Below are 12971 nucleotides of genomic sequence, written 5' to 3'. Positions count from 1 at the left end.
ATATGTAGGCCTAGTAATTATTATGTGTGATATATCAACATTTCCTTTTTAAGATTGAATTACACTATGGATCACTCTCCTATTGATAAGCAATACACAAACACACACACTGTGAGCTGTTAAAGGCAACAGATGGCTACTTTGTCTGATTGACTATAATCATTAATCATTCATCCCGCGGCACTCATGCATTATCTCGAGTCTCCACGTTTTCAGGGTGGCAACCGAGGCAACGCTCTCTCAATCTGCAATCTCATTGGTTGGCCACACGCTCGTCACTCCCCCATCCGTCGGAAGTGCGTTCTCCTCCTGCGTCTCCCTACAGTCTGAACCCGCCTGCGAGCTCGCGCTATCGGCCTCTTCCTCACGCCTTTGCTCGGCTTGTCAAGCAGAAGCACGGGCTCGGCGGATCGGAGATTTGTTCTCGGATTATGCTGCCATTCCAACCGACCGGAACGACTTGGGACTCAGCTGCTCTCCTGCTTTTTAAAAGCCAACCTCAGGAATGAGCACTTCTGTGCTTTATTCGCCAGGGCTGAGCGTATGTGGGTCAGCAGCGAGTCTAACAGCTTCAACAGCCTTCAGACAAAAGACGGCTGCGAAGTAATATTCACGAATAAAAAGGGTGAGTAGGCCAGTTTGCGGTGTCCTCTCTCTGGATTGCAATGCGCCATGCTTTGCGTATTCAAACACGCGTTATTTCGAGCCGCTTTTATGCGTGATTTAATGTAACGGAGCGCGAGTGATGTCACCGCCGCTTTTGCATGTTTCCCCTCTGCGAATGTTACAATGTAACATTCCAACATCCTCCAGTGTGTGTGTGTGTGTGTGTGTGTGTGTGTGTGTCTCTCTCTCTCTCTCTCTCTCTCTCTCTCTCTCTCTCTCTCTCTCTCTCTCTCCACGTTGCTCACTCACTCCATACCTGCTCTTAAAATACTCTTAAAAGAGATTAAAATCACCACAAAAATAGTACACGTTTGATACTGAGTGTTATGTATCCAATATGAGCGTTGTTACGGTATTTTGTTGTTACGCGCTGAAGGAAGGATAGACAGTAGGCTATACATTACTGTAGCATTTGCGATTATATTCTCGGCTGATGTCTTCGTACAAAAATACAAACAAACTAGCTACTTAATCCACTTCGTACTAGTCAGATGGTTCAGTATTCTTATTGTTCAGTTATTCTTATTGCCAATTGATATCACTTGGGTCCTAGTTATGGTTAAAACGTGTCTATTCCACCATCAAGATGTTGTTGAAAATTATGCGTGAGGGAAAGTGTAACTCATGTTATTGCAGTAATTTTAAATGGTCGCTGTGACAGATTAATTATTTTTTAAAGTATACAAATACTCCATGTATTCAACTCAGAAATGGGGTTGACATACGCGAGTTTGTACATGACTGTTTCTTAAAATTGTACTTTGCCCAGTTGTTTGGCACTCAGAATTAACTATCGTTTGTTGAATTAATTCAGTTAGTAAGGTTACGTTGCAGGATACACTCTTGCCCTAAGCCACTCCACATCTTTGTCTCTGAAAGTAATGGTCCACAAATAACTATTCTTTACTTTTTTCCTTCGTTTTTTTTCTCCTTTCGAAAGAAAACACACTTCCGCCCCTTAATGTTGTCCAAAAGCCAGGCCACTCATCTGGACCCCATGAGAATAGGCGTGTTGAACTGAGAGAAATTGCAGAGGATATTTTATGGGTTTAATATGAGGCTGCTTAACAGTGGTAGTCTAACTTTGTCCAGTTTTTCTCTTTAGGGTGAAGCACTTAGGTGTAGTTAGCTGCTTCTTCAGGAGGTTCTTACAGTGGATAAACTGAATATTTGTGTATTATAATCTATGCTTCGATAATGACTTTTTATTGCTTAAACTGTAATAGTTTACATTTGGATATTGTGCCTTTGAATGGCTTAAATGGGCAAGATTTGCTATTACATTTTCAGCATGCAATTTTTGATTTAGCACCCTGTACATGTCCTTTTTTTTTTCTCTCAGTTTGGAGCAAACATACAGTTAGACTGTATTTAGTTATGCAAGATATTTACAGTCACTGGTCCGTTTTATGTGTTAATACAGTTCTGCAGCAACATTTCTATTTTTTCTGTGATTATACTGTTTATTTGTGTTGTCATGTCTGTAGTTTCACACTTTTTCTCTCAATCTTGCTCGCACACCACTGCTTCCTAACTCTTGCCACACATTGCAATACATTCAAGTAATCCATGTATGATGTATTATTTCCAAGGTAATATTATATAGGATATATAAATAATCAATGCAAGCTTATGATGAGTCACTTCTTTAGAATGCTTTAGAGTCTCCTTTGATATCTGACCAGAGTAATGAGTACACACTACATACACAGGGTAGAGGTAGATGAGCTGCTGAGCTCATGACACTCATTCACAATGGCACTTCATCCACGCACTCATGACCCACACCGCCAAATTGAAGTGCCTTTATGCAGGAGAGCTACACGAGCAGTTTCATATCCCAAACTGCTGGTCTGATAATGACATGCGCTTGAGCTCTGGCCTTGTTACTTTTGGGGAACTCTCATGCTTTTCTGCATTTTCTCATCCGAGAGAGAGCTGGATCAGAGCAGTTTTTGAGAGAAGACAGACTGTCCCTATTTGACTGTCTAATTTGGAGTCTGAAGAAAAGGCTTCTGAAGAGAACTTCCACACGACATGCAAAGTCACAGAAGTCCGAGTTATTCAACTGCTCTCATTATGTCTCTTCTCTGCACTCGTTTATTAGCAGAAAGAAGGACAAGACATTTGTTTGCTGAGGATGCATTGACATGTAGTGTGTCTGTCGGGTGTTCTTAAAGAGATACTCCACCCCAAATTTTGGATGAAAAGATATTTTGGATGAAAACCAGGAGGTTTGTGACTCTCCCATTGACTGCCAAGTAAATAACACTGTCAAGGCACAGAAAAGTATAAAAAACATAGTCAAAATAGTTAATCTGCCATCAGTGGTGCAATCTGAATTTTATGAAGCGACGAGAATACTTTTTGTATGCAAAGAAAATAAAAAATAATGACATTTATTCAACAATTCGTCTCCTCTCTGTGTCAGCGTAGCGCCATTTTGGAGAGCATCCGATGGACGCAAAGTGCGTACGCTATTCTCTGTCATCAGTAACGTATGGATATGCTGTTTCAATTCAAATCAAAGTGTAAATAAACGTACAATACGTATCCATGCGTTACTGATGACAAAGAAGAGCGTACGCACTTTGCAAACGATGAAAAAAAATTCATTTTTTGATTGAACTATCCTTTCAACTAGTGTCTGTGAAGAAAGTAATTCTCAGAAATGTTCTTTAAAAAGTTTTCACCTTTGTTGTCCCGGGAACATTTTGGAGAGAATACCCGCTCTGTGCATTCATTCTTGGAAGCCAAAGCTGTTTGTTTTTGCGAAAGTGATTTGCATAGTCAAGGAAAAAATTATGCCAACTCCCATGGAAAAACAGCAAGGCTGATGCTTCTGATATTGCGGTACATTAGAGATGTATTTGGAGGCTGAAAGAGTTAGAAAAAGAAAAAAAAGAAAAAGCGTGTGAAAAATAAAAGATTCCATGTCGTATATTTGAAGTGTTATATTAATGTTACTCTGCAGGTGCAATGTTATTTTTTGGCTGACGATCAAATACAGTAAATGTGAAACTGTTGATTTAATGTGTGTTTGCCAAATATCAACTTCTCAGCTTCATCTCAGTGTGTCAGTGTTTCTTATATAACTCTCTGCATAACATCTCACTGCTCTTCACTGGCTTATTTACAGTCATTTACGATTTCAAAGAGGCTTAACATGTACCAAAGAGTTTAAATTTAGTGTCTTTATAATACAGTTTGTTAAAAAAAAAAAAAATGTTGAAACCCAATACATGATAGCTTTGATGAGCTGTTTTGTAGGCCATGTGACTTGTGCATTTGTCCTGTTGGTTTGGTCCCTCTTAATTTTGGGAAAGGTGGTATTTGAAGTTACTTCCTGTAGTAAAAGGAAGCAGCACTGCCCCTTGAATATGGAAACAACACATGTTGTTAAACTGTACTACAAATATGCACTGTAAATACACTTTCAACTAATAACCTATTACAGTTGTACAGAGCACAGTAAGTGAATTGTATTTAGGCTTTCAAGAGTTTTCTAAGAGCATTTTTAAGTCATGAAATGAATATATGGTTAATTCAACAAAGTAATTTGGCTTATGCAATGCAGAGTAGATAAGAATGTAGTCATAAATGTTGTGCATTACGTAACTGCAAATGTGATTGAACAGAATGTTCACACCATGTTAATTGCTATTTGCTACTCCTACAAACTACTGTCCTGGAACCTAATAAGGGAAGAATATTTAGTTTAGACCTAGGGCAGAATGCACCTTCATTCAAAGAGTTAACTGACATAGGCCTTTCCCAAATAGAGCCCCCAGCCCTTGAGAATTTGGGATTTCTATTGTACTTCTATTTGAGATTGTCACATTGATTAAAGTGATTGTTCCTTGTTTCATCTCAAATCTTTCTACATCTTTGTTTATGGATAAAATTCTTCAGTGTTTTGATTTTAAGTAATAGTGTCTAGGGCTGTGCAATTAATCGCTTACGATTGTCACACGCATCTCGTCAGTAAAGCCGGTTCAGTAATTGCCATTAAATCGCCGTCACCTGCTCTCAGATGGAGCGGCATTTACTACACAGAGCCATAGTTCACTGATAAGCTATGCAATATTGCGTTCAAAATCGCAGATGAATTGCATTCGATTTTGAAAGCCATTATTGTCTAGCTCGTCAGTGAACTACGGCTCTGTGTAGTAAATGCTGCTCCATCTGAGTGTCTAAAATATGTAATAAGTCATTTCATTGAATCAATTTGTATACATCTCTCATTTGTCATTAAGTTGTACTTATAAATGGGCCGCCTTCTCTTGTTCACCTTACCCACTATTGACCATTTAAAACCTCTTATCGATTGACCACTATTTGTGAGCTCCCTTCATAATCAGTAGATGACAAATGGGATGCCCTACATTGCCTTGGACTTCACGTGTGCATGAGCGAGCAAAGGCCACAAGACTGGAAATCCACATCAAGTGCACCATTTAAAAGCATACAATCATGATGCTCTGAGAGCAGGATGAAAAGACTAGGTTTTTCCTGCTTATATTTGTAGTTTTATATGTTTGCCCTAGAAAAGAAATGCATAGTCTATACACGGAGATAAATGTTTTGTTGCTTTATTCCATGCAACTTCGAGTGTTGGTATGATTTGGATCCAGCCTCTGCAGATGTTTTTGGAGTTGCTGGAAGACTTTTTGTAAGCTTATGAGATTGCCTGTTCAAATATTAAGTTCTCCTTTTAATTCATATGTATTATCCTGGCATTAGACTAGTCAAACATATATATTTTGCTTTGTGAAGATGATACGTTTGGTATATAATGGGGAGATCTGAGCGTGATCTGCCGGTGGCCTCAATTTAGCATAATTTGTGCAGTGCAACCACAGTGTTTTAAACAAGATCAGCACTTTTTCTTCCTGAAAAAGGGAACAGAAACCACCCCTCAGACAGACTTTGTTTTTTATGTCTGTCTGTGCTCCCCCTATCCATACTACTTTACCTCTCTATTGTGCATTTGAGCATGTATGTGTCTGCTGCCATTACAGTGAAAGTTCTTGGTCAGGTCCAGACTGGCTCAGTAATACAGTACATACCAGCAGATCAGCTGGGAGCAGATCCCTCAGTTCATTTATAGCCATGGCCTTGTGTCGATGCATGTCTGCCTGGCAACTCTGTGCTAACTGTTCCACCCCTGTACCCACCCAACATATACATGCTCTTTGTATCTAAAATGATGCATGCATTCTTTGTGCTCACAAACTAAACATGTTTCAGTGCTGCTTTATCTATGTCTAACATGCTTCACATTCCATTTTGTCAAACTACCATCTTAACATATCGCCCTACAGTTAACAAACATCTAACAAAGGGATCTCCAGCGCTGCTCCTGGAGAGCTACTGACCTGCGGACTTCAGTTCCAACACTGCTCCAATACACCTGTCTGTGATTATCAAGTAGCCATGAACACCTTGATTAGTTGTTTCATGTGTGTTTGATTGGGGTTGGAGCTGAAATCTGCAGGACAGTAGCTCTCCAGGAGCAGGGTTGGAGACCCGTGATCTAACCTCTCCCATCCAGTGTACACCAAGATAACATCACTAGTCTCTGATTTATAAACCGCAACAAGATTTTAATCGCTAATTCTTTGTTTCTCTGATAGGTCGTTGTCTCCATTCTATGGAGAAAGTGGGCAAGATGTGGGGTAACCTCAGGAGTCGATGCCAAGCCCTCTTCCACAACGATGGCTCAGAGTCCCATCTGTGTAGCCAGGATTTAGATTGTGTCCACTGTGTGGTGGACTTGGACAGGGGAGCACATGCAGAACCCTATGAAACTAGGTCTTCCACACCCTCACGGACCTTGTCACCACTCCCACTGGTTCCTGGAGGACGCAGAGGCCATAACTGTGTGGCAGATATTCCCCAGATAGTAGAAATCTCCATTGACAAAGAGAGTGAGGATGCACGGAGGGGTCCCCTTGTCCGTAGGGACTCCTACACGCGTCATGCTCCCTGGGGAGGTAAAAAGAAGCATTCTTGCTCAACTAAAACACAAAGTTCGCTTGAGGCTGACAGGCGAACGGGACGCTCAAGAGGAAGTGCAGCTAGGAGGGAACGTCGCTATGGAGTTAGCTCTATCCAAGAGATTAATGATTCTGTAGGAGCTGGCAGCAGTGGGCGCAGCCTTAGCACCCGTTCTCTACGACAGCGACTTCGGGACACTGTAGGCTTGTGCCTTCCTCTTCCCACACACCGCCGCTCTCAGTCAGCCAAAGGCCAGGTGTCCTCCAAACGTAAAATCCACCTTACTGAACTTATGCTCGAAACATGCCCTTTCCCACCTGGTTCAGATCTGGCCAACAAGTGGCACCTAATTAAGCAACATACGGCGCCAGTTAGCCCTCATTCCTCAACTGCTCTTTTGGATGCATTTGATTCGGCACATCCATCCCCTGAGGACGAGGAGGAGAGGCTGCGTGAACGACGTAGACTTAGCATTGAAGAAGGAGTGGATCCCCCTCCAAATGCACAGATCCATACGCTGGAAGCAACTTCACAGAACTCTTTACTCTATAAACTGGGACCAAAGATGGCTCCTGGTGTTGGGGAAGGACTTGGGGAGGGCAGAAGTCTGGGAACAGTCTCCTCTATTTCTGGGGGCTTATCGGGGATTGCAGCACAGGTTGCAGCGAGTATGGCAGTGCCATCCCACACTGTTGACTGTGACTCTGAGGAGGACTCAACTACTCTTTGCTTACAGACACGGAGGCCCAAGCAGAGGCATGCTTCTGGGGAAACCCACTGCTCCAGACAGCCGGGGCCTTGGAAGGTCCACACGCAGATTGACTATATTCATTGTTTGGTGCCTGACCTACAGGCCATAACTGCACTTCCTTGTTATTGGGGGGTGATGGACCGGTACCAAGCAGAAGCACTGCTGGACGGACGACCAGAGGGCACCTTCCTGTTACGTGATTCTGCACAGGAGGACTACTTATTTTCCGTTAGCTTTCGACGTTACAATCGATCACTGCATGCACGCATTGAACAATGGAATCACAACTTCAGCTTTGATGCACATGACCCCTGTGTCTTCCACTCTTCCACAGTAACAGGCCTGCTGGAGCACTATAAAGACCCTAGTGCCTGTATGTTCTTTGAGCCCCTGCTCACTGCTCCCTTACACCGGACATTCCCTTTCAGCCTTCAGCACCTGGCACGAGCTGCCATCTGCAGACACACCACCTACGATGGCATTGGTGCCCTGCCACTGCCTCCAACCATGCAGGATTTCCTGAAGGAGTATCACTACAAACAGAAAGTCCGTGTGCGCTGGCTAGAGAGAGAGCCACCACTCAAGGTCAAATGAGGTCTGGCTCTGCGCCCGTGAGAGGCAGGATTGTGGGCAAGAGCTTTGCCGCCAGAGGAGTATGTGGCTCATATTATCCATCATACAGCTGGCTTTAGATACACAGCAACAGAGGATGTTATGAACTTCCAGTAGTTTTTTTCCGGTTAATACTACACGTGGAAATCCATACATATGTTTCAGTGCAGTACATTCTGTCAAGCTAGCTTATCTGCTGAAGTGTCGAGCATGCTGGGAATGAGATGGTCTTATTCTCTCTGCTCTTTTTCCTTATATCCTCTGGATCTCCACTAGCCTGCCCGCATGCCCCCTGCATTCTATCTTCTAGAGTTTTACACTATTTTGAGCAGTAAAACTGAGTGTTGTCACATTAACTAGCCTCTTTTGTCAGGCAAATGGATTAACAGAAGCTTAGTCCAGTGATTAAAATATAATCAAATAATCTTGGAAGTCTTCATACCTGAATATCTGCTACTCTACAAATTTGATGTCAAATATCTAGTCAAGTACACTACTATATGCCTATTTGCTAAGTCACGGCTAATGTATCAGCAATACCTTCAAGATACTTTACAGTGACCTCCTACAAGTGTCAAGTTCCCCGAGGCAGCACTTGTTAAGCCTTGTGTACATGGACAGGATCACAGATATACACGCACCTCTCAGCACTAAGCATGCTTTATTTTTAAAATCGAGGCAGACAGAAGTGAAAGGCATGAATTAATTGCGGGGAGGAAGGGAGCACAGTGCACCATGTGCCATATGATAGAGAGGACAGATTATTTTAAACTAGGCCCTCATGTAGTGTCATATCCCAGCATAATCCTTGTTTTAAACAATCTATTTTACAATTTTCTATTTTTATCAGCGATAGTCTAAAATGACATATGGCACTTTAATTGTTGTTTGTGTACCGCACAATGACTTATAGATTCAAGTACATGCATATAAACAGATTGTATTGTTTGTCTGTGTGTTACTTTTTTTTTTTATGGACCTTATTCATAGGATGTCAAATTATCCCCCATATTCTCCGCATGAGTCACCCGAAGTTTGTTAGTGTCAAGTGTCTCTTACCTTGCCTGTGCGTATGGTTTGTACTCGAGGCTAATATGGTTATATATGCAACAGCCGAAAGTGGACCGAGAAAGTCCTCTGTAAAACTTGTATAGATACCTCTAAGATTGTTTTCACTTTAGATATTGTTGGAAACCAGACAGATGCCATCACTGCATATATATTTAATGTTTATTGGATTGATGTCCAGTTATGTTATAAAGTGTGATTGTTCCACTTGATAATGTTGCACTTTTATTCATTATGAAGCATGCAGCTATGCTTCTTTCATCATAATTGTGTGCACTAGGGATTGGGATTCCCTCGACACTGTAAAGATAATCTTTTGATGTGCTTGGTCTTACACAAAAAAAAAAACTACTAAAGTCAACAAAATCACGCTAATATGTTCAATATCAGATGTTCAGTGTTGCAGTGGTAGACTTTCAAGGTCCAAGCAAATTTCAGACCATGCTAAAACTGGTGCAGTTTGCAGTATTTGGGTGTTTGATGATCAGCGACCAAAGGTGTGCATCTCTAGGTTGTTATTGTGAATGAGAAATCTTCCACCATGCCTTTTGATTATTTATATTGAGCTCAATGACTTAATTATAGTGTCCGGTTTTCTGGCAGAGTAGCACCCATTTTGAAGCCATTTATTTGAACTGCAATTAAATCCGCAATTAAACTCTTTCAAAATACACCTCGGTTGTCACTGAAAGGAAGTCATTTTGTTAATTTTAGATTTTTTTTTACTCTATTTTTCCGCTTGAATGACCTGAATAAATACGCAAAACAACCATCTTAAAATTTCTTCCACCCTGCACACTGTATGCTCTGTATACAGTCTCACATTATGTCAACTGTGTAGTGGTACACGTCAGCTGATGTCATCTGCTTTCAAGACATCAGTTTTGAGACTAATATGCCTTTCATTGAATTTACAGACAAAATAGGAGCGCTTGGTCATAGCAGGCAGTTTCACAACCTCTCCCCGATCCATACATGCTGTAAAAAAACAGCCTGGTTTTAGTTGGTCTTCCAGGGTTTAGGCTGGGAGGCCAGACAGACCAATTAAAGACCAGCTTATTCTGGGTTTTTTTGTTTGTTTGTTTTGTTTTGTTTAAATAACACTTAAATTTGACAATTATTAATATGTAGTCCATTTTTTTTGTGTCGTCAATGTTTTTAAAAAAAGTACCATGGTTTTTAAGATTTGGTAACATGGTTATTCCATGGGATGTAGACATGTACCATCATAGTGCCATGTAACATGGTTCTTCTATGATATTACTGTAACCTGGTACCACCACAGTACGTTTCTGTAAAGAAATGCACGTAACGCTAACCCGAGGATATTTTTCCCCTATAGCAAAATGTCAACGATGCTGAAGGCATTCAGCAGAAATTTGCAAAGCTCTTTCCCATTTCAGGAATGAGTTCAGATGATTTAAGCCGCTGCATTTATGACAGAAAGCTTAATTTCCAAGGGTGTTGGTTCGAGGGCTGTTAAACGCTTAGTGATAGCCTGGTCCTCACCAAATCCTTTGGATTTTTTTTAAACACTGAGGCATGCTCATGCAGTCATTTGGGACTTTGTATGCCACTGCACAGTGAGCGAGTCTCTCCTGGCAGAGTTACACCCTGCCCTGCCTTACAGGCACTAATCACAGGCTAAATTTAATGTGCTAGCCTCTAAATTTACCACCTGCTAAAAGGACCACTCTGTTTCTTGATGGATGCTATGAAAATAGACAAGAGAGGGACTTTTTGCTCTAATTTTTCCTTTTCCTCCCCAGTCTGACCACATCCTCAGCATCACCCTCTTTCTTGGATATGTAGTGCTGAAAGCAGTGAGCGTGTTGTTTGTGTAGTCTGGATACTAGCTAAAGTTAGCATTAGCAAGAGGCTAACGCACACAGTGCTCCATTGAGGAACATTGAGTGCTGCGAGGAACGGGGCTGTGTTTGAAACCGCAGTCGTTATTTAGTTAATAGTTTAGAGAAAGTGTTACGAGGGAAGTAACACACCAAACTAATCCAACAGTGTTCTCCAGTAACTCAGGCCTGGTTTATTGCGTTTAAAATAGTGCAAACAAAATGGTAACGGTGGGACTACAGAAGTCAACAAAGATTACAGTGAGGAGTCTTGTTTTGAGACTTCTATGAGCTGCGTCTTGTGCTTATGGCCTGGGGATGCTTTGTCCTTGTTTTCATGGTTAACAACTTGATAATTTTGAAACTGCTTCTCTATACGGAGGAGTCTGATGTTCTTTCTGCCCTTTTTCCCCATGGGAAATTTCTTATGTCAGCCACTGTAGCACATACTGACCATATGACCATGTCAAGTACACCCTGCTTGCAAACTAGCCGGTGAAAAAACTGTTTGATACATGCACGCATACTTATGTACCCATAATTGTTAAATGTTGAGATTTATTATAGAGTGGACTTTATGCTACAGACTGTGGCAGGGCAGCAATTGATCTTGAACTTACTAATCCTTCTGTTTAGATCATAACTCTTTTTAGCTGTACTTTAGTGCCAACGTGTAAAGCTCTGGGGCCTCATTTATTAAACAAGCGTATAATAGTCCTTAATATGAACGCATGATAATTGCATGAAAATTTCGTTGCAACAAAATTTGAATATTGCAAAATTCTGCTTTATGTAAATATGGTCATTCATTTTCTCATTTAGTCAGTTGTTCAATTTTCATTTAAAAATCATGCTTTTCACTTGGTTTACGTACAAGAACGCTGCCGTGACGGTTTTAGCCTTCATAAATCCCAATTTGTTCCTACGCAGGATCAAATCCATGGACTTTAGGATTAAATCTAAACTTACATGGGTTTTATAAATGAGGCCTCTGATCTTTTCAACTTTGGTGCCAAAATATGTTGCGAAAGGAGTTGAATAGTTTTATGCAAGCAAAGTAGCATTTAACGAATTATTTTTACATAAACTGTATCTCTAATACACATTGAGTGTGATGTAACCATGGTTGCAATCTTATGTCACTTTAATGCTATACGTGCACGCTTGTAGCAGTATGTATGTGGGCGCTGTGGTGACAGGGCTTGACGATGATGGAGGCTAATGATTGTCATTCTGCCTCCTTGACCGCCTTATACATTCTGACCAATCACAACAGCCTTCTCAGCTGCCACAGACTAACCGATCTCTAATCCTACAGTATATCACCAAATATTGTTCTCTGTTACCTTCGATCTTCTTCTCATTTTATAATCTAATATCTGGATGAAAGATGTGTTTTTAGAAAAAAAAGATGTTGATGTTTTAGTTTTTGTTTTGTTTGTCCTCTGAATTTTTTCTTTGACTCTGTTTTACTCTTTGCATAACCTGTTCATTGTTACAGCCAATGCACTTGTAGATGTCACTCTTGGTGCTTTGTGAATGCTTCATTGTCTTAATATTATTAATAAAATATTGAGTGTATTCCATGCAGTAAATAGATATGATCACAAATTGGGTTTCTTTCATCATTATTTTGGTTTTATACTTCATTATTGTCCCAGGTTTACCATAAGGTCAACATTGACACTAATGTATGTTACTGACCTTTTTGTGCACAGTTCATCAGTGCATGTCATTGTGAAGAAATAAAATTATTCTAATCAGGATCTACGTCTAAAATGGTTCTCCATATTGATGACATTACCAGGCCTTCATTTCACTATCCAATCAATTCTGCTGAATGAAATCACATCCTACAATTTTTTTTTTTGGTGCTTCATTCACTTTTTGGAAGTAAAATTGTGCACAAAGGCGGTTTTGTATTGACGTTAGTAACAAAAATCTCATTCCATCCTGACAGAAATACACATGAGCTGGACTGAGTTTGGCCTGGAGGTCAGCGGTATTATTTGTCCTTTTGAAATGAA

General features: G+C 40.8%; 1 protein-coding gene across 1 annotated transcript; it reads left to right on the top strand.

The window, feature by feature from the left end:
* Positions 1-101: 101 nt before the first annotated feature.
* Positions 102-12710, top strand: socs5b (suppressor of cytokine signaling 5b). The gene is made up of 2 exons (XM_058796869.1): positions 102-625; positions 6303-12710. Exons 1-2 carry the CDS (start codon positions 544-546, stop codon positions 8009-8011), a joined length of 1791 nt encoding a protein of 596 aa, XP_058652852.1. The 5' UTR covers positions 102-543; the 3' UTR covers positions 8012-12710.
* Positions 12711-12971: the final 261 nt, after the last annotated feature.

The sequence above is a fragment of the Onychostoma macrolepis genome, chromosome 13, assembly GCF_012432095.1.
Source record: "Onychostoma macrolepis isolate SWU-2019 chromosome 13, ASM1243209v1, whole genome shotgun sequence".
Lineage (NCBI taxonomy): Eukaryota > Metazoa > Chordata > Actinopteri > Cypriniformes > Cyprinidae > Onychostoma > Onychostoma macrolepis.
Note: the sequence above shows the minus strand (reverse complement) of the source record. Positions and strands in the feature narration are given on the sequence as shown.